The sequence below is a fragment of the Pleuronectes platessa genome, chromosome 7 (assembly GCF_947347685.1).
Source record: "Pleuronectes platessa chromosome 7, fPlePla1.1, whole genome shotgun sequence".
Lineage (NCBI taxonomy): Eukaryota > Metazoa > Chordata > Actinopteri > Pleuronectiformes > Pleuronectidae > Pleuronectes > Pleuronectes platessa.
The window spans coordinates 2,120,027-2,142,128 of NC_070632.1; the positions used below are offsets into that span (position 1 = coordinate 2,120,027).

At 45.1% G+C, this 22,102-nt stretch overlaps 1 protein-coding gene across 4 annotated transcripts in view; it reads left to right on the forward strand.

Annotated features, from left to right (window-relative positions):
- LOC128443883 (NACHT, LRR and PYD domains-containing protein 12-like) overlaps positions 1-22,102 on the forward strand; it is a 101,169-nt gene that overhangs the window by 42,626 nt on the left and 36,441 nt on the right. For 3 of the 4 annotated variants that reach the window (XM_053426085.1, XM_053426086.1, XM_053426088.1), the window contains 3 exons: positions 12,304-12,477; positions 13,014-13,187; positions 13,560-13,733. In XM_053426085.1, the coding sequence (XP_053282060.1) occupies positions 12,304-12,477; positions 13,014-13,187; positions 13,560-13,733 (522 nt within the window). Of the gene's footprint in view, positions 1-8,205; positions 8,393-8,492; positions 8,613-9,058; positions 9,259-9,486; positions 11,420-12,303; positions 12,478-13,013; positions 13,188-13,559; positions 13,734-22,102 lie in introns of all 4 variants that reach the window. The other variant, XM_053426087.1, reaches the window with a different exon arrangement.

Here is a 22,102-nt window from a genome sequence, read left to right on the forward strand (position 1 = left end):
TATCTATATATATATATATATAAAGATAGATACATATTTATATATCTGTTTGATATATCTAATCAAACAGCTAGCACAGTGTGAGGAGACGATCACTGACGGTTCCTTTAAACTGAAGAAGCAGGAAATATAGTTTATTCTTCTTTCTTGTCAAACCAGAGTTCCCACTCTGCGTTTGTCCTCAACCACCAACCAGTGCAGTGTCCATCCCTCCAGATTCCAGACATGTCAAAATGTGAAGAAATTCCCTGAAGACAGACTTGAGATATCATGTTCAAGAGGCCATAACATGCTTTGTGACCTTGACCTTTGACCTCTGACCACCTGAATCTAATGAGTTCCTCTGTTAGTCTGAATGAACGCTTGAACCAAATCTGAAAGGATTCTCTTGAGGAGTTTTTAACAAAGAGGGGATTTACCAGGGTGAGGGTCACATGATCACGTTTTGTATGAATGTTGTGTTTTCTGATTTAATTCTCATAGATTTGATATTTTCTTTAATTACAGACTCTATCGTTGTGAACTCTCAGAGATTCACTGTGAAGTCGTGGCCTCAGCTCTGAAGTCAGACCCCTCACATCTGAGAGAACTGGATCTGACCTTCAACAACCTGCAGGATTCAGGAGTGAAGCTGCTGTGTTCTGGACTGGAGAGTCCAAACTGTCGAGTAGAGACTCTGAGGTCCTTAAATCCTTCTTCACTTTTCAGACTTTCTTTCTTATTGGGTCATTATTTATTTAAATTGTCTCAGTTCTGCTCTGCTCACTGCCCCTCAGTCATCTGTCACTCACCCAGCCTGTCAGTCACCTCCACCTCATCAACTCCATTCACCTGCACTCACCTGCTCCTGATCACTAAGAAAGTGTCAGTAAATAACATGTGGACTGAGGCCGAGCACTCGTCCTCCTCAGGTTTTCAAAATAAGACACATTCTTATTGAAACACGTTGGACAGTTGATGAGTATAGAAACAAACAGGAAGTGACATCAGGAGCCATCCCTACTTTAAACAGTGTTTAATTACACAAACCTGCTCAGTGACCAACACACAGAGAAGAAGCTGATGAATGAAACAATGGTCCAACATGTCTGATCTGATATTTTTTATCTTCAGGTCACAGACTGGACTGAGGTCAGCAGCATGTTGAGAGTCTGTGTTGACATGATGACGATCCACAACAACAGGAGGACACATTCTAATATTCATATTTCTCTATCCAGGATGAAGAGCTGCAGTCTGACAGAGATCAGCTGTTGTTCTCTGGCTTCAGCTCTGAGGTCAAACCCCTCTCATCTGAGAGAACTGGATCTGAGTGGAAACAACATCCTGAAGGACTCAGGAATGAACGAGCTGTGTGGTTTTCTACAGAGTCCAACCTGTCGACTGGAGACTCTGTGGTCAGTTCACTGACTCACTTTTGTAGATCTCATATCTATCAAAACGAATTTATACATAATTTATCATTTCATTCTAATTTAACATAATTCCTCTTCATACATAACTTGAATCCATTCATTAATTAATCTGTGACATTTTAAATATTCAGCCTCTTGTTAAAACACTGAGTTTAGTTCTGGATTTCCTAAACTGATCTGCAGGACAGAGACCGGGTCCAAAAAATCTATTTGAATTGAATTAGGACTCGTTTTTATGTCTGATTTCATATTTATCTTCCATGTTATGAGTCAGTGTGAAATGATTATGTGTCTGTTATTTTCACACATGAACTCAGTTTACTTCAAAGTTTTATTCTTTATCCAGGTTGAGGAGCTGCAGTCTGTCAGAGATCAGCTGTTCTTCTCTGGCTTCAGCTCTGAGGTCAAACCCCTCTCATCTGAGAGAACTGGATCTGAGCTACAACGACCTGCAGAACTCAGGAGTGAAGGAGCTGTTTGATCTACAGAAGAGTCCAACCTGTGGACTGGAGACTCTGAGGTCAGTAGATGGTTGGAGTCAGTCCACGCTGCTTTCATCAGTATGTTACTAAATACAGTCAGTATCACAGATCCAGGGTCTGTGCTACCAAGCAGGATTTGTGGTTATCAGGTTAACTTCAGGTTTAGTTTTTTCAGTTCTACGAAGCTCGTCCACTTCTTAACCAGGTCAATCACCATGGTAACTTCTGATGAACGGCTAACCTGCTCCAGGTTAAGTTGGAGATCAACCCGTATAGAAGCTCCGCCCACTGACCACAGTGACTCTACACTGTTGTGTGGTGCACACTCTCCTTAAAGGGACGGATAAGGGAAGTTTAAATCAACGTCTGGTTGGTTCAGTTGATCTCTAACTCACCCAGAACATCTCAATGTCTCCAGACTCATCCTGTCCCCAAAACACCAGATGACCTCAGTTTCCTGGAGACAGGTCCATGTGTGTGTCCTCAGAGACAGTGAGACAGTGTGTGTCCTCAGAGACAGTGTGTGTCCTCAGAGATAGTGTTGTTCCTCAGAGAAAGTGTGTCCTCAGAGTCAGTGTGTGTCCTCAGAGACAGTGTGTGTCCTCAGAGACAGTGAGACAGTGTGTGTCTTCTTGTCTTCCACTCGTCTTGTTAGTAAACAATAGATTCAGATCTCGTGGCCTCGAGTTATTTATCTCGTTCACACGTTATTATGTCGTGGTCTTGTAATATATTTCCACCAGATGCCACCAGGGGGCGCTGTAACTTACACAAGCTGGACCACAGCTGACAGCCTCACACGAGGGACAGAGACGGTGTCGTCTTCATCTGATCTGAGACAGTTTGTCCTCTGACTTCATCAGTGAAGAACTGATCAGGTGGATCTTTGTCACAGCTCTGAGATCAGTGGGACTGAAGCCTCTCCTCATCACATGGTAACCAGGAGCTCTTTATACAGAGCAGAACCTCTGCTGAGGTCCATCTGTCTCCTCTGGTCCCAGTTTGTCAGAAGCAGATGTTCATCAACACACAGTGAAACATGGCTTCACCTGTAACAGCAGTAAATCCACCTCTCAGGTGTCCACTCTGCACTTTGACATGCAGAGGACACACACTGAGCTCTTAGCGTGTTCATTCCAACACGTGAACATGAAGCAGAGAGGAAGCTGCTCCACCTCTGAACAGGACTGAAGTCCCTGCTGCTCTTTCTACTGGATGAGCTGCATCACTGACTCACAGCTGATGAAGTGAGTCTCTGTGACACTGATGTCTTCTTCTCTCAACAGGTGGTGGGGGATATCTTCGTGGAGGTCAGTGTGAAGAGGACAGTGTGAAGAGGACAGTGTGAAGAGGACAGTGTGTGTGGACGGAGGCTGAGCTGTGTCCTGAGGATCCAGAGGCTGAAGCAGCAGCAGCTTGTGTGTAGTCTCCAATCTACACAACCCCTAATCTGCATGTGTTTGTGAGATGAAGCCGGAGCACCTGGAGAAAACACGGGGAGAACATGCAGACTCCACACAGGAAGACCCCATCTGAACCGGATTCAAACCAGCAACCTTCTTGCCCCGATTGTGTTTATTCACATGAAGAATGTGTTTATTGAAATGACACAACACAAGCAGAATATATAAACCCTCTATAAAGAGTCACATACAGTGTGTTTAAGTTTGTCTTATTATTGTCCACCTTTGTCCCTCAGTGTGTCTCCATGTGTGTAGAACCACATTCTGTGTATATGTTTGTATATGATCTTAAAGTTCCTGGATTCACATCATAAATTGATTTAGTTCAACACAAAGTTAAACATATTGAAATAAATATATTGTATATAAAGATAATCAGTGACTGTATATAAAGACTGGGAGAAGAGTGAGGGGTTTTTAATGGGTCAGTGGAGCTCAGGGACTGAGCCTGGTCTTCCTGCAAATCTCTGGTCTGTACAGGTTCTATGTTCAATAGAAGAGGACGGTTCACTGGTCCTTCATTTTTAAATTCCGTGTGGTTGTGTGACATGTAGTTTTCTTTTGTAAAATATGACATGATCAAAGTGTTATTTATTACGTTTATTTCATGAAATGATTTATATAACAGTTAACTTAAAAGTCAAAAGTCTCTATCTCTCTCCCCCTCTCTCTTTCTCTCTATCTCTCTCCCTCTCTCGCTCTCTCTCTCTCTCTCGGAGTGCATGTTGGGACTGAGTGTGGTGAGTGAGCTGGAGAAAGTTTGTTCAAAGTGTTTGATTTTTCTACCTGTTTTCTTTGGTCTTTTTCCCTCTGCACTTATAGTAGAGGTGTTTTTTGTTTCTGTGTGAGTGACAGTGTCATGAGCAGCAGTTTTTAGTTGTTAGTTGTGTGTTTGTGTTTGTGCAGCATGGCTGCTGCAGGTGGAGGCTCCGGCCTCCACAAGCTAACACTCCGACACGGCATCAAACTGTGTCCGGCTGTGGACTGCTCGGTGGAGGAGGTCGGTCTGGCTGTGGGTGAGGTTGTGGGGTATGACAGTGTGAAGTCGGCCTCACGTATGAACAGTGCTGTGGTGGTGTTTGTGGAGAGCATAGAATAAGCTAACCAGCTACTGGAGAGTGGAGTGGTGATTCAGGGCTCCTTCACACCTGTGTTGTCCCTGGCTAATCCGGTCAAGAAAGTCCTCATTTCTAATGTCCCCCCATTCCTAAAAAATGATCTATTAGAGAAAGAACTGGCCAAACATGGACAATTAATGTCCCCCATAAAAATGATCCCCATTCACAGTAAATCTCCACACCTCAAACATGTCGTGTCTTTTAGGAGACACGTGTTCATGGTGCTGAAGAAGAGTGAGGAAGAGTTGAACCTGGTCTTTAGTTTTAAAATTGAGGAGTTCAACTACACAGTGCACGTTACATCAGGGAACATGATCAGGGACACCTGATCCGCTTGTGCCCGGACAGAGCCGGTGGGGGCCAGTCGGCTGCCTCTGCATCGGGGCCCCCGCCTGCCCTGGCTGGTGGTGTTTCCGGTGCTCCTGCGCCGGGGCCCCCTCCTGCCTTGGCAGGTGGTGACTCGGCTGCTCCTGCGCCGGGGCCTCCGCCTGCCCTGGCTGGTGGTGTTTCCGGTGCTCCTGCGCCGGGGCACCCGCCTGCCTTGGCGGGTGGTGGCTCGGCTGCTCCTGCATCGGGGCCCCCGCCTGATTTGGAGGGTGGTGGTTCCTCTGCTCCTGCATCGGGGCCCCTGTCCTGATGGAGCCGCGGGGCGACACACCTGGTTCACGGGGGGAGGACAGGGAGGACGTCCATCAGGAGAACGAGGTCAGAAACACTCAAACAGACACTAGAGGAGCAGAGGCAGAGCTCTCTGAGGAGGATTTTTTGATGGAGGAAGAGTTTAAAAAACTGTCAGCCAAAAGAAAAAACCCAGAAAACAAGACAAATAGTGACCAAGCTAAAAAAGTTTCAAAGAAAAACCCACCGTGTTCTTCCTCTCAGTCAGAGGAACGTTTAACGGAAACACAGGAGAACAAGCAGGTGGATGAAGAAGGTTTTTACACCTTCACCAGCATCCGGACCTTTTTACAACAGACTAGGGGCTCAAGACTGGTTAAAGTAGAGGACTACTTCCCTGATTTGAAACTTTTCCTCCACTCAGTGAGACACTCAGTGTTGAAGGATGAGGTTGACCCCCAGGAGTTTTACCGCCTGAAAAAAATGGCAAAAATCCAAGCCCAATTGGCCACTTGATGTTTAAACCCTGTCAGTTTTCCTCTGTCTGTTTTGACCCTTTACGTTTTGGTCTAAAGAAACTCTCATCCGACCTGGTCTGGAGACCAGTAGCCCGTGCCATACTGGAGCGGTGTGGCCCTCACCTGGACTACGCTGCAGGTCTGGCCTCACGTTTGGGGGATCGGGTCAGTCAGGTGGTCAGCCTCCTGCTGAGAGGCTGGAACCAGCAGCTGACTCACCCTGACCTCCAGTTGATCGCTGTGATGGACTCATTCAGCCGGACTCCAGTGATCCTCTTCCTGATGAAAACCTTTGTTCCCGAGTTTTGAATGTGGAAGTTTTTTGTTTGAAGTCAAAAAAAGAGCAGCTGGTTTTTGCCCATTTTTTTGGGTTTGAATATTGCATTATTGTTTTTTCTTTTCGTTCAATTTTTTTATATGTTATAGTAACTTGTTTGTTGTGTGGGAGCCTGGCTTTACAAGAGTGAACAGTGGGTACACAAAACTGGAAAAAGAGAGCAGTCAGACGCAGGGGTTGTGATGAACATAAAGAGTTTATTTAAACTGAGAGGGAAAAGGGAGAGGGCTTATAAAGGTAACTCAACAATCTTCGCCGGACTGGCAGGTGCCATCAGGGGCTCCATCGGGCTCTTCCTGGTCCAATAGAGAGAGACAGCAGTTACTCTTCTTCATCAAACAAAAGGCAGGCCGCTGGCCTCTTACCCTGAGATTTGTCTGGCAAACACGTCTTGGTCTCACTCCTCTCCAGCTCCAGCCCGTCTCACTCCTCGTTTGAGCTTTTAAGATGGCTCCTGATTGCCTGGCTGATTCCCTCCACCTGTGAGAGGCAATCAGGGCCACCTGGGAGGGGAGGAGTTTCCTATGGGGATCCTTTGGGTAGTACCGCCCATCTAACACCACGCCCCTTAGCTTACGCTGCCTGGCTGTCCTCAGCCATGTGGGGCACTGCTCACCGGCTGGGTCCTCACAGTTGGAACTAAACTGAGAAAATAAAAGTCACTTAAAAAATCAAAATCTCTCTGTCTGTCTGTCTGTCAGTTTCTCTCTCTCTCTCTCCCCCCCCCCCTCTCTCTCTCTCTGCCTCATGTAAACTTGCAGTTGTTCTACATGTATTTATGTATTGCTGATCTACACTGATGAGATCTAGACCTCATACTTATTACAGTGGGTGGATTAAAGGCCTGAGTGGAGACACACACATGAAATGGACCTTGCTTGTAAATACCTGGTCTGTGCATCTTATCAGTTCTGCCATGTAACTAATAATTATGAATAACGATGATGTATATTAAAGAACTCTATTTTCTATGGTTTTCTTCCTTCATGTGTGAGAGTTTAGTATTTTGTGTTTATACTTAAACAAACGTGTTTTTCTTTGAAGCAAATAAAAACTGTTTTTTTAATGTCAAGAATTATCCAATAAGTTTTGAGATCAACTTGTTTTATACTGTATGATAATAAAAAACTACATGACCACTTACATGTTAAATAAATCCAATGAAAAGATGATCAAGGCTAAGTTACTAAGTTTGTTATCTACATCATAACATCACAATAAAACATGAACTGTGAACCAGTTCAACTGGTTTCAAGAGTGAACTGGTTCAACAGGGAAGAGCAGCCTGAGAACAGGGAGCGGTCAGACTCCATTTTCACCTGGACGAGCAGAAGGAAGGAAAGTGAGCAGGTGAGTGTGAACACAACTTTCTGAAAGTTTCACTGTCTCACTCTCACACCTGCTGTTAACATCCGTCTGCTGATCACATGACTCTAAGTTTGTCATTTCACACCTGGTGACAGACGTCATGTGATCGGATCCCAGAGACAGATGTGAACAGCAGGTCTGGATCAAAGAGCCTTCAAAGGACTAATTAACAGAGTTAACTCACAGCTTCACTTTTTATCTTCATCTGTTCATCAAGTGTTTAATAACACAACGTGTTTACACAATCATACGTTACAGCAGTGGTCACCAACCAGTCGAGAGTCTTCACTGTGGATCCCAGTAAAGCTCTGGACTCCCTAGCTGAGGTGTGAGGAACACACACACACACACAATCAGAGTCATGTGATTTCCAGTAACTGCAGAGCGGAGGAGGAGGGGGAGGAGCCTCCAGTGAAAGTGAAAGTGTTCAGACTCGTTCTAATTTCAAGGAGCAGACGGAGGAGACGTGAAGTCTGAGGCTGGTGAGTGTTCAGCAACATTTATATTATTCATTCATATTATTTTACAGTCAGTGTATTTCATTGGATCCCAGAGACAAATGCTCAAGTTGCAAAAATACTTTTTTAGAGAGAGAGAGAGAGAGAGAGAGACTCTTGTCCTTCACCTGAAGTTTTTTACTTTTAATGTAACTCCAGCCTTCCTGAGGTTTCTGATGTGATCACTGTATTTCCTTGTGTTTAAGAAGTCCTGTGTACTCAAATAAATACCAGTACCACAAACTATGAAGCTCTGCATCTATTTCACAATAAAACATTTAAAAATAATAAATTGACTCAGTCGACAGAAACGCTGGAGTGCTTTTATTTTGAAATGGGTAGGCTACAGGAAGTGTTGCAAATATTTGAGTTTGTGACGTTTTCAACAGATAAACATTGAAACTGGTGTGAAAGATCATTTCACTGTGTTCTGCTGTAAACTGAGCGCAGAACCAGAAGGAGATAGACCAGACCTTGAATATCTAGAAGAGCAGCGTGGCCTGAACCACAACTGAGACGCAGCCGGTGCAACATGGACGAGGACACTTCAGAGCAAGTTGGACCCTCAACCACAAAGTAAGAGACCTGCTACAAACATGTGAAGCTCCAAACTGAATCCTCAGAGAATGAACCAGTGAATGATGTGCTCTGAATAAAAACATGTTTGTGTTTGCAGAGGTCAGGACCACAGACTGAGAGCAGAGTCTCCAGGGTCCAGCTGTCTGTCTCTGAAGAGTGACTGGTCCATGAGAGTTCCTCCACACTTCAGTAATGAACCTGGACCCTCACACACAGAGTAAGAGACTGTTTCTACTGGGACCTGCTCTGAAGAGGATCTAGTCTCCTCTAGTGTGGCCCCTGCATTAGGACACAGCTTCATTGAAGTTGGTGACTAATCTCTCAGAATCACTCAAAGAGCTCAGACCTCCACCAAGAACCAACACGCTCCTTATGAAACCACTTTGAAATCCACTAGAGACTCATTTTGATTTGGATCTGCACCAAATTCCACACACTGGTAAACATCAGTCCTCTGAACATGTCTGTGAAAGAGGACCCCCCCCCGATCTGGTTCACAGACCATAACCTTCCACCAAGTTTACTGGTAATTTGTCGTTTTTTATAATCCCACTAACGAACCAACCAACACACAAACATACTGGGTGAAAACAAAACCTCCTTGACAGAAGTGATGACAACCTGTGACTGTGACATGTGAGTTATCAGGACATGTCTTCACAGGGAGAGGAAGAGGAGTCATGTTTCTGAGGAGGAGCAGTCGTCCTGCTGTGCTTCGTGTCAGGACGTCCTGAAGGATCCAGTCTCCACGAGGTTTCGACACTGGCTCTTCAGACAGTGGAACTCATACTGGGACCAGTCTGGCTCTTCAGGAGACTCCTCCTGTCCCCAGTGTGGACAAAGATCCAGAACAGGAGCTGGAGGTCAGACAGCCGGTCAGAGCAGCACTGTACATGTGTCTGCTGATGTCTTCACTTCTGACAACAGCACATGTGGTTTTATTTTGTTCCTTCATACAGCATCAACATTTAACATCGTTAGAAAAGCACAAAGTTAAAAAGCTTTTATTTTCTGTAGTTTTTCTGTATTTGATGAAAACAATCAGCAGATTCTCAGATTCTCTGTCTCTCACATTGTTTCTTGTCTTTCAGCAGATCGTGGTCTGCAGGAGGTTTCAGATGAACATAAGCTCAGTGTGGGGAGGAGATGTAAAGATGTGACTGAAGGAAGTGATGAAACAGGAAGTAGAACCCTCCTCAACAGGATCTACACTGAGCTCTACATCACAGAGGGACAGAGTGAAGAGGTTAATACTCAACATGAGGTGAGGCAGCTTGAGACGGCTTCCAAGATGAAGATCCTCCAGGACACTCCCATCAAGGTCCAGGACATCTTTAAAGCCTCCACTGACCAGCAGAGCAGCATCAGAGTCGTCCTGACCAACGGCGTCGCTGGCGTTGGAAAAACCTTCTTGGTGCAGAAGTTCACTCTGGACTGGGCAGAGGGTTCAGAGAACCAGGATGTGGGTCTGCTGGCTGTGCTTTCGTTCAGGGAGCTGAACCTGGTGAAGGACCAGCAGCACAGTCTTCTCACTCTGCTCCGTGTTTTCCATCCAGCGTTGCAGAAGCTCACTGCAGAGACGCTCGCTGTCTGTAAACCTTTGTTCATCTTTGACGGCCTGGATGAAAGCAGACCTTCTCTGGACTTCAACCACAGGAAGCTTGTGTCTGAGGTCACACAGAGGTCATCAGTCAACGTGCTGCTGACAAACCTCATCCGGGGGAATCTGCTTCCCTCGGCTCTCGTCTGGATAACCTCCAGACCTGCGGCGGCCAATCAGATCCCTCCTGCATGTGTTGACAGGGTCACAGAAGTACGAGGCTTCACTGAGGCCCAGAAGGAGGAGTACTTCAGGAGGAGGTTCAGTGATGAAGAGCTGTGCAGCAGAATCATCTCACACATCAAGACGTCCAGGAGCCTCCACATCATGTGTCAAATCCCAGTCTTCTGCTGGATCAGTGCTACAGTTCTGGAGCACATGTTGACCACAGACCAGAGAGGAGAGCTGCCCAAGACCCTGACTGACCTGTACTCACACTTCCTGCTGGTTCAGACAAAGAGGAAGAACAACAAGTACGGTGAGGGACACGAGACGACTCCACAGCAGCTGACGGAGGCTGACAGGGACGTTCTCCTGAAGCTGGGGAGGCTGGCACTTAAACATCTGGAGGAAGGAAACATCATGTTCTACCAAGAAGACCTGGAGCGGTGTGGTCTTAATGTCACAGAGGCCTCGGTGTACTCAGGAGTTTGTACTGAGATCTTCAGAAGAGAGTGTGAGATCTTCCAGAAATCAGTCTACTGCTTTGTTCATCTGAGCGTTCAGGAGTTTCTGGCTGCAGTCTACATGTTCCACCTTTACACCGAGAGGAACAGAAAAGAACTCAAGAACTTCTTGGGAACATATGGGAACACAGACAGTACCTTCTCCCTGGATGACCTCCTGAAGAGAACCATGGAGAAATCCCTCACCAGTACAAATGGTCATCTGGACCTGTTTGTTCGCTTCCTTCACGGCCTCAGTCTGGAGTCCAACCAGAGAGTCTTAGGAGGCCTGCTGGGTCGGACAGAGAACAATCCAAATATCATCCAGAGAGTCTCAGTGTGGCTGCTGGGTCGGACAGAGAACAATCCAGAGAACAATCCAAATATCATCCAGAGAGTCTTAGGAGGCCTGCTGGGTTGGACAGGGAACAATCCAGAGAACAATCCAGAGATCATCCAGAGAGTCATCTACAACCTGAAGAAGATGGAGAGTGATGACATTTCTCCTGACAGAAGCATCAACATCTTCCACTGTCTGACTGAGATGAACGACCACTCAGTTCATCAGCAGATGAAACAGTTCCTGACGTCAGAGAACAGATCAGAGGAGAAACTCTCTGAGATCCACTGCTCAGCTCTGGCCTACATGCTGCAGATGTCAGAAGAGGTTCTGGATGAGTTGGACCTGGAGAAGTTCAACACATCAGACCAGGGTCGATGGAGACTGATCCCAGCTGTGAGGAACTGCAGGAAGGCTCGGTGAGTCCAGACATGATCAATAACATGTTCAATCAGTGTGTGTGTGTCTGTGTGTGTGTGTCTGTGTGTGTGTGTGTGTGTGTGTGTGTGTGTGTGTGTGTGTGTGTGTGTTTGATAAAGTTATTATTAATATGTACATATACATTCTCATTGTTCTCATGTACATATGAGAAAAACTAGATCAGATGTGGAGAGTGAAATCCAATGTGATCACTGTGCTGGAATTTGATGGTTCCGACAAACGACCATGTGGGGTCCAAGGGAGGTTGTTGTATATATACTGTATCTATCTATATATATATATATAAAGATAGATACATATATATATCTGATCTAATCAAACAGCTAGCACAGTGTGAGGAGACGATCACTGACTCAGTGTTTGGATGAGAATCACTGACGGTTCCTTGAAACTGAAGAAGCAGGAAGTATAGTTTATTCTTCTTTCTTGTCAAACCAGAGTTCCCACTCTGCGTTTGTCCTCCACCACCAACCAGTGCAGTGTCCGTCCCTCCAGGTTCCTGACATGTTGACTTCACAAAAATATGGGGTCACTGTGACCTTTGACCTTTGACCACTGAAATCTAATCAGTTTATCTTTGAGTCAAAATGTGAAGAAATCCCCTGAAGACAGACTTGAGACATCATGTTAAAGAGGCCATGAATATGTTCTGTGACCTTGACCTTTGACCTCTGACCACCTGAATCTAATGAGTTCCTCTGTTAGTCTGAATGAACGCTTGAACCAAATCTGAAAGGATTCTCTTGAGGAGTTTTTAACAAAGAGGGGATTTACCAGGGTGAGGGTCACATGATCACGTTTTGTATGAATGTTGTGTTTTCTGATTTAATTCTCATAGATTTTATATTTTCTTTAATTACAGACTCGGTGGTTGTGACCTCTCAGAGACTCACTGTGAAGTCGTGGCCTCAGCTCTGAAGTCAGACCCCTCACATCTGAGAGAACTGGATCTGAGCTTCAACAAGCTACAGGACTCAGGAGTGAAGCTGCTGTGTTCTGGACTGGAGAGTCCAAACTGTCGACTGGAGACTCTGAGGTCCTTAAATCCTTCTTCACTTTTCAGACTTTCTTTCTTATTGGGTCATTATTTATTTAAATTGTCTCAGTTCTGCTCTGCTCACTGTCCCTCAGTCATCTGTCACTCACCCAGCCTGTCAGTCACGTCCACCTCATCAACTCCATTCACCTGCACTCACCTGCTCCTGATCACTAAGAAAGTGTCAGTAAATAACATGTGGACTGAGGCCGAGCACTCGTCCTCCTCAGGTTTTCAAAATAAGACACATTCCTATTGATACACGTTGGACAGTTGATAATTATAGAAACAAACAGGAAGTGACATCAGGAGCCATCCCTTCTTTAAACAGTGTTTAATTACACAAACCTGCTCAGTGACCAACAGACAGAGAAGAAGCTGATGAATGAAACAATGGTCCAACATGTCTGATCTGATATTTATCTTCAGGTCACAGACTGGACTGAGGTCAGCAGCATGTTGAGAGTCTGTGTTGACATGATGACGATCCAGAACAACAGGAGGACACATTCTAATATTCATATTTCTTTATCCAGGCTGAGGTTCTGCAGTCTGTCAGAGATCAGCTGTTCTTCTCTGGTTTCAGCTCTGAGGTCAAACCCCTCTCATCTGAGAGAACTGGATCTGAGCTGGAACAGGCTGCAGGACTCAGGAGTGAAGGAGCTGTGTGGTTTTCTACAGAGTCCAACATGTCGACTGGAGACTCTGAGGTCAGTTCACTGACTGACTTTTGTAGATCTCATATCTATAAAAACTATCTATACATAATTTATCATTTCATTCTAATTTAACATAATTCCTCTTCATACATAACTTGATTCCATTCATTAATTAATCTGTGACATTTTAAATATTCAGCTTCTTGTTAAAACACTGAGTTTAGTTCTGGATTTCCTAAACTGATCTGCAGGACAGAGACCGGGTCCAAATAATCTATTTGTTCTGAATCAGGACTCGTTTTTAGTCCAACATGTCTGATTTCATATTTATCTTCCATGTTATGAGTCTGTGCTGACATGAATATGTGTCTGTTATTTTCACACATGAACTCAGTTTACTTCAAAGTTTTATTCTTTATCCAGGTTGAGGAGCTGCAGTCTGTCAGAGATCAGCTGTTCTTCTCTGGCTTCAGCTCTGAGGTCAAACCCCTCTCATCTGAGAGAACTGGATCTGAGCTACAACGACCTGCAGGACTCAGGAGTGAAGGAGCTGTTTGATGTACAGAAGAGTCCAACCTGTCGACTGGAGACTCTGAGGTCAGTAGATGGTTGGAGTCAGTCCACGCTGCTTTCATCAGTATTTTACTAAACTGTATCACAGATCCAGGGTCTGTGCTACCAAGCAGGATTTGTGGTTATCAGGTTAGTTTTTTCAGTTCTACGAAGCTCGTCCACTTCTTAACCAGGTAAATCACCATGGTAACTTCTGATGAACAGCTAACCTGCTCCAGGTTAAGTTGGAGATCAACCCGTATAGAAGCTGCGCCCACTGACCACAGTGACTCTACACTGTTGTGTGGTGCACACTCTCCTTAAAGGGACGGATAAGGGAAGTTTAAATCAACGTCTGGTTGGTTCAGTTGATCTCTAACTCACCCAGAACATCTCAATGTCTCCAGACTCATCCTGTCCCCAAAACACCAGATGACCTCAGCTTCCTGGAGACAGGTCCATGTGTGTGTCCTCAGAGACAGTGAGACAGTGTGTGTCCTCAGAGTCAGTGTGTGTCCTCAGAGACAGTGTGTGTCCTCAGAGACAGTGTGTGTCCTCAGAGACAGTGAGACAGTGTGTGTCTTCTTGTCTTCCACTTGTCTTGTTAGTAAACAACAGATTTAGTTCTCGTGGTCTCGAGTTATTTATCTCGTTCACACGTTATTATGTCGTGGTCTCGTAATATATTTCCACCAGGGGGCGCTGTAACTTACACAAGCTGGACCACAGCTGACAGCTTCACACGAGGAACAGAGACGGTGTCATCTTCATCTGATCTGAGACAGTTTGTCCTCTCACTTCATCAGTGAAGAACTGATCAGGTGGATCTTTGTCACAGCTCTGAGATCAGTGGGACTGAAGCCTCTCCTCATCACATGGTAACCAGGAGCTCTTTATACAGAGCAGAACCTCTGCTGAGGTCCATCTGTCTCCTCTGGTCCCAGTTTGTCAGAAGCAGATGTTCATCAACACACAGTGAAACATGGCTTCACCTGTAACAGCAGTAAATCCACCTCTCAGGTGTCCACTCTGCACTTTGACATGCAGAGGACACACACTGAGCTCTTAGCGTGTTCATTCCAACACGTGAACATGAAGCAGAGAGGAAGCTGCTCCACCTCTGAACAGGACTGAAGTCCCTGCTGCTCTTTCTACTGGATGAGCTGCATCACTGACTCACAGCTGATGAAGTGAATCTCTGTTACACTGATGTCTTCTTCTCTCAACAGGTGGTGGGGGATATCTCCGTGGAGGTGAGTGTGAAGAGGACAGTGTGTGTGGACGGAGGCTGAGCTGTGTCCTGAGGATCCAGAGGCTGAAGCAGCAGCAGCTTGTGTGTAGTCTCCAATCTACACAACCCCTAATCTGCATGTGTTTGTGAGATGAAGCCGGAGCACCTGGAGAAAACACGGGGAGAACATGCAGACTCCACACAGGAAGACCCCATCTGAACCGGATTCAAACCAGCAACCTTCTTGCCCAGATTGTGTTTATTCAGATGAAGAATGTGTTTATTGAAATGACACAACACAAGCAGAATATATAAACCCTCTATAAAGAGTCACATACAGTGTGTTTAAGTTTGTCTTTATTATTGTCCACCTTTGTCCCTCAGTGTGTCTCCATGTGTGTAGAACCACATTCTGTGTATATGTTTGTTTATGATCTTAAAGTTCCTGGATTCACGTCACAAATTGATTTAGTTCAACACAAAGTTCAACACATTGAAATATATATATAAAGAGGATCAGTGACTGTATATAAAGACTGGGAGAAGAGTGAGGGGTTTTTAGTGGGTCAGTGGAGCCCGGGACTGAGCCTGGTCTTCCTGCAAATCTCTGGTCTGTACAGGTTCTATGTTCAATAGAGGAGGACGGTTCACTGGTCCTTCATTTTTAAATTCTGTGTGGTTGTGTGACATGTAGTTTTCTTTTATAAAATATGACATGATCAAAGTGTTATTTAATACGTTTATTTCATGAAATGATTTATATAACAGTTAACTTAAAAGTCAAAAGTCTCTATCTCTCTCCCCCCTCTCTCTTTCTCTCTATCTCTCTCCCTCTCTCGCTCTCTCTCTCTCAGTATCTCTCTCTCTCTCTCTCTCGGAGTGCATGTTGGGACTGAGTGTGGTGAGTGAGCTGGAGAAAGTTTGTTCAAAGTGTTTGATTTTTCTACCTCTTTTCTTTGGTCTTTTTCCCTCTGCACTTATATTAGGTGTTTTTTGTTTCTGTGTGAGTGACAGTGTCATGAGCAGCAGTTTTTAGTTGTTAGTTGTGTGTTTGTGTTTGTGCAGCATGGCTGCTGCAGGTGGAGGCTTCGGCCTCCACAAGCTAACACGCCGACACGGCATCAAACTGTGTCCAGATGTGGACTGCTCGGTGGAGGAGGTCGGTCTGGCTGTGGGTGAGGTTGTGGGGTATGACAGTGTGAAGTCGGCCTCACGTATGAACAGTGCTGTGGTTGTGTTTGTGGATAGCATAGAATAAGCTAACCAGCTACTGGAGAGGGGAGTGGTGATTCAGGGCTCCTTCACACCTGTGTTGTCCCTGGCTAATCCGGTCAAGAAGGTTCTCATTTCTAATGTCCCCCCATTCCTGAAAAATTATCTATTAGAGAAAGAACTGGCCAAACATGGACAATTAATGTCCCCTATAAAAATGATCCCCATATATAGTAAATCTCCATATCTCAAACATGTCGTGTCTTTTAGGAGACACGTGTTCATGGTGCTGAAGAAGAGTGAGGAAGAGTTGAACCTGGTCTTTATTTTACTAAACTGTATCACAGATCCAGGGTCTGTGCTACCAAGCAGGATTTGTGGTTATCAGGTTAACTTCAGGTTAGTTTTTTCAGTTCTACAAAGCTCGTCCACTTCTTAACCAGGTAAATCACCATGGTAACTTCTGATGAACAGCTAACCTGCTCCAGGTTAAGTTGGAGATCAACCAGTATAGAAGCTCCGCCCACTGACCACAGTGACTCTACACTGTTGTGTGGTGCACACTCTCCTTAAAGGGACGGATAAGGGAAGTTTAAATCAACGTCTGGTTGGTTCAGTTGATCTCTAACTCACCCAGAACATCTCAATGTCTCCAGACTCATCCTGTCACCAAAACACCAGATGACCTCAGCTTCCTGGAGACAGGTCCATGTGTGTGTCCTCAGAGACAGTGAGACAGTGTGTGTCCTCAGAGTCAGTGTGTGTCCTCAGAGACAGTGTGTGTCTTCTTGTCTTCCACTTGTCTTGTTAGTAAACAACAGATTTAGTTCTCGTGGTCTCGAGTTATTTATCTCGTTCACACGTTATTATGTCGTGGTCTCGTAATATATTTCCACCAGGGGGCGCTGTAACTTACACAAGCTGGACCACAGCTGACAGCTTCACACGAGGAACAGAGACGGTGTCATCTTCATCTGATCTGAGACAGTTTGTCCTCACATACAGTGTGTTTAAGTTTGTCTTTATTATTGTCCACCTTTGTCCCTCAGTGTGTCTCCATGTGTGTAGAACCACATTCTGTGTATATGTTTGTTTATGATCTTAAAGTTCCTGGATTCACGTCACAAATTGATTTAGTTCAACACAAAGTTCAACACATTGAAATATATATATAAAGAGGATCAGTGACTGTATATAAAGACTGGGAGAAGAGTGAGGGGTTTTTAGTGGGTCAGTGGAGCCCGGGACTGAGCAGTTTATTAACTGAACAGTTAACTGACTGAACAGTTAACTTAAAAGTCAAAAGTCTCTATCTCTCTCCCCCCTCTCTCTTTCTCTCTATCTCTCTCCCTCTCTCGCTCTCTCTCTCTCAGTATCTCTCTCTCTCTCTCTCTCTCGGAGTGCATGTTGGGACTGAGTGTGGTGAGTGAGCTGGAGAAAGTTTGTTCAAAGTGTTTGATTTTTCTACCTCTTTTCTTTGGTCTTTTTCCCTCTGCACTTATATTAGGTGTTTTTTGTTTCTGTGTGAGTGACAGTGTCATGAGCAGCAGTTTTTAGTTGTTAGTTGTGTGTTTGTGTTTGTGCAGCATGGCTGCTGCAGGTGGAGGCTCCGGCCTCCACAAGCTAACACGCCGACACGGCATCAAACTGTGTCCAGCTGTGGACTGCTCGGTGGAGGAGGTCGGTCTGGCTGTGGGTGAGGTTGTGGGGTATGACAGTGTGAAGTCGGCCTCACGTATGAACAGTGCTGTGGTGGTGTTTGTGGATAGCATGGAATAAGCTAACCAGCTACTGGAGAGGGGAGTGGTGATTCAGGGCTCCTTCACACCTGTGTTGTCCCTGGATGATACGGTCAAGAAGGTTCTCATTTCTAATGTCCCCCCATTCCTGAAAAATTATCTATTAGAGAAAGAACTGGCCAAACATGGACAATTAATGTCCCCTATAAAAATGATCCCCATATATAGTAAATCTCCATATCTCAAACATGTCGTGTCTTTTAGGAGACACGTATTCATGGTGCTGAAGAAGAGTGAGGAAGAGTTGAACCTGGTCTTTAGTTTTAAAATTGAGGAGTTCAACTACACAGTGCACGTTACATCAGGGAACATGAAATGTTTTGGCTGTGGGAGGGAGGGACACCTGATCCGCTTGTGCCCGGACAGAGCCGGTGGGGGCCAGTCGGCTGCCTCTGCATCGGGGCCTCCGCCTGCCTTGGCCGTCGATGGTTCCGCTGCTCCTGCATCGGGGCCCCCGCCTGCCCTGGCTGGTGGTGTTTCCGGTGCTCCTGCGCCGGGGCCCCCTCCTGCCTTTGCGGGTGGTGGCTCGGCTGCTCCTGCACCGGGGCCCCCTCCTGCCTTGGCCGTTGATGGTTCCGCTGCTCCTGCACCTGAGCCCCCGTCTGCCTTGGCGGGGGAAGGCTCGGCTGCTCCTGCATCGGGGCCCCTGTCCTGATGGAGCCGCGGGGCGACACACCAGGTTCACGGGGGGAGGACAGTGAGGACGTCCATCAGGAGAACGAGGTCAGAAACACTCAAACAGACACTAGAGGAGCAGAGGCAGAGCTCTCTGATGAGGAGGATTTTTTGATGAGGAAGAGTTTAAAAAACTGTCAGCCAAAAGAAAAAAAAAACAGAAAACAAGACAAATAGTGACCAAGCTAAAAAAGTTTCAAAGAAAAACCCACCGTGTTCTTCCTCTCAGTCAGAACACAGGAGAACAGGCAGGTGGATGAAGAAGGTGTTTACACCTTCACCAGCATCCAGACCTTTTTACAACAGACTAAGGGCTCAAGACTGGTTAGAGTAGAGGACTTCTTCCCTGATTTGAAACTTTTCCTCCACTCAGTGAGACACTCCGTGTTGAAGGATGAGGATGACCCGTGGTTCACAAAACAGGAGTTTTACCGCCTGAAAAAAATAATGGCAAAAATCCGAGCCCAATTGGCCACTTGATGTTTTCCTCTGTCTGTTTTGACCCTTTACGTTTTGGTCTAAAGAAACTCTCATCCGACCTGGTCTGGAGACCAGTAGCCCGTGCCATACTGGAGCGGTGTGGCCCTCACCTGGACTACGCTGCAGGTCTGGCCTCACGTTTGGAGGATCAGGTCAGTCAGGTGGTCAGCCTCCTGCTGAGAGGCTGGAACCAGCAGCTGACTCACCCTGACCTCCAGTTGATCGCTGTGATGGACTCATTCAGCCGGACTCCAGTGATCCTCTTCCCGATATCGTATCTTTCCCGCAGTAGAGTCTTGTTGAAGTCGATGTTTGAAGAGAGGAGACGCGGATTCAGTACTTACAAGTATAATGTTTATTACACATGAGTATTACAGGTCAGGACGAGTTTCTAGAAAACTCGGAGATAACACACAGGCCGAATAGTGAAAATCTGCCTTGACTCTGCAAGTTAAGGCGTTTTATAGGGGAGTTGTTTACCACAACCCTAGAGATTTAATGACGTCACTTAACCGGGCCTTCTGTCTAAATTTGGGAATGTGTCGTACCTTAAGATTTAAGGACCCGCTGAAAACCATCTCTCCTCTTATTATTCCATAGGCAGTTCAAGGATAGTTCAGACAAGGAGAAACACACTAAACACATCTGGAGATAATACTTAAAGGTTTGAACTTAAGATTCAAGGCGCCTTAAGATATTAATGTCATTATGATCTATACTTATGCTAGAGAAACTCAGTAGCTGAATATTAACTTACCACTTATGGTTTGTAACTGTGCTATGGATATCTATTAGCTAAAGGAATAAACTACATATTTCCCCGTAGACTTAACAAAGTCTCGAAAACATACAGGTGTATAATTCCAATAATAAATCAACTGTGTGTAGGAGTGAGAGTGAAAAACCTGTCAGGCAGCTATCTTTCCTGAAAATCCATCAAACAATTTAGACAGGAAAATTCTCTCACGGTCCCTCTGCCTCGGGCGACCATACATAGTATTCCTACACCACTGAAATTAGGAATCTTAGCAAATTGTGTAAGGAAATTACTTTAAGCAAATACATATGGAACTCTCAGCAAATAAAAACAAAATAATGTCCAAGGTCAGGCTGGTCGACCCATCAATTCTTCCAATGGACCTTTTCCTTCCTAACACCACTTTCCCTAACCATCACGAAAAAGAAAACATCTGAGGTCCCAGTATATTTACCTAATAACAGAAAACATAATTTTCCAGGTTATTAACACACAGAGAATATAATTCACTTTTAATATTACTCATGCAATATATAAGAAAAAACACAAAATATAGAACACTGCAGTCTCTCATCAGCATTGACTCCCAGTTGTAGTATCGATGACGTGTTGAATCTGGATATTGTATCGTTGTTCAGAGTCCTTCAGTCCATTGGTGTTGTTCATGTTTGAAGTGTCTGAATCCATTCAACACATCAGAGTCCCTGAACATTCACCACTCTCATAGTGGTCCTCCCCCAAAATGTTCTAGAATGAAAGAGAAGAAAAGAAAACCAGTATCTTTGCATACAAAACAGATACACATCAATATAGATTAACACTCTATAAGAAAATGTGAAAATATAAGTCACATTAATCCATTTCCCCTCTGGAAACACATCACTAATGTAATGAGAAACTATGAACTTGCTAAAAGATTGTAAGTATTTGGAACAAATGAAGCACACTGTTGTACTGCGACGTTGACAACTTAGAAATCTTGGATGAATCACAAATCATGTCATCCTCCTTTCTTTCTTTCACTGATGTTTCTTCAATATTCTCCTCCACCATAGTCTGTCCAGCTGTTGCACTCACAGGCAAACTGTCCACAATTATAACATTCTTCTGAATAATGTTCAAAATTTGGATTGAAACTTCCCCTCCAGGTTTGCGCTTGGTCAAAAGCTGACTCTTGGTAGGAGATGACTGGAGCCACCGATGGTGGCTGGAACGTTTGGAGCTGAACCTGGTTCAGCTGTGATTGCAGTAATGACTGATCTAGTGGAGCCTGATTCTGTAGAACCAGAACTTGCTTATTAATTTTCTTATTATCCACCAGTTGTATTTGATGGAGTTTTCTAAGAACCTCTTGGTCTTGTTGTTTCTGATTATGCTCCTTTGTCCTATACAGCACCACATGATGGGCTATATGATCTGTATAAACCAAGGGGCAACATCCTGGGCTGAGCGATGAGGCCAATACGGAAGTGTAAAAAGCTGCAGTTCACTGGGTGGCCACTTGAGGCTGGCTCCAAGAAACAGAAAGTCTCATTGACTCCAATGTTAAAATGCCCAACTTTACAGCAGAATTAAACCTGTTTCCAGCATGGTTCAACCTCTGGTTTTAGTCTCAATCGCGAGGTTCTTCATTCATGACAACTCTGAGGGGGGTGAATTTTTTTCTAACTCCCCCGTTTAAGCGATATTGAGGTTTAAAAGTACGCATAATTAGGGGCGTGGTCTATTGATTGACACCTGGGCACAGGCTACGATGCGGGCACAGCTTGTCACTAGCCGCTCGTTAGCTCCCCTCAAGCCACCTGCAAGCTGCTCGGTCCACTCGTAGGTTCCTGTCGGCGGATCCCCGTCGATGCACTCGACACAAACCATGGCTTGCTGTGCAGTTCATTGTGCTAACAGACCGTCTCACAGCTCTGTTGTCAAGTTCTTCCGGTGAGTGAAAATCGATTTTTATTTAATTCAATAATTAGAACCGTAGCAATAATTAGCAGGTAGCATTGCTCACCATGCATGGCTTGTTAGTTTATGTCGAGATTAAGCTAATGTTGTTTAAGCTTGTGTTCGCCGCATAGACTGTAGGTTCCTCTCTGAGCAGCACAGCCCGATGCGGTCCTCATGCTACATTATGGAGCGTGAATGCTAGACACAGTAAACCGGTGCGCATTCTAGACATAGTGGAGAAGTGTTTCAATGTAGAAATGGGGAGTTTTAGTTACAGCGATCAATGTTGGTACGTCACATAAAACTACTGCCCACA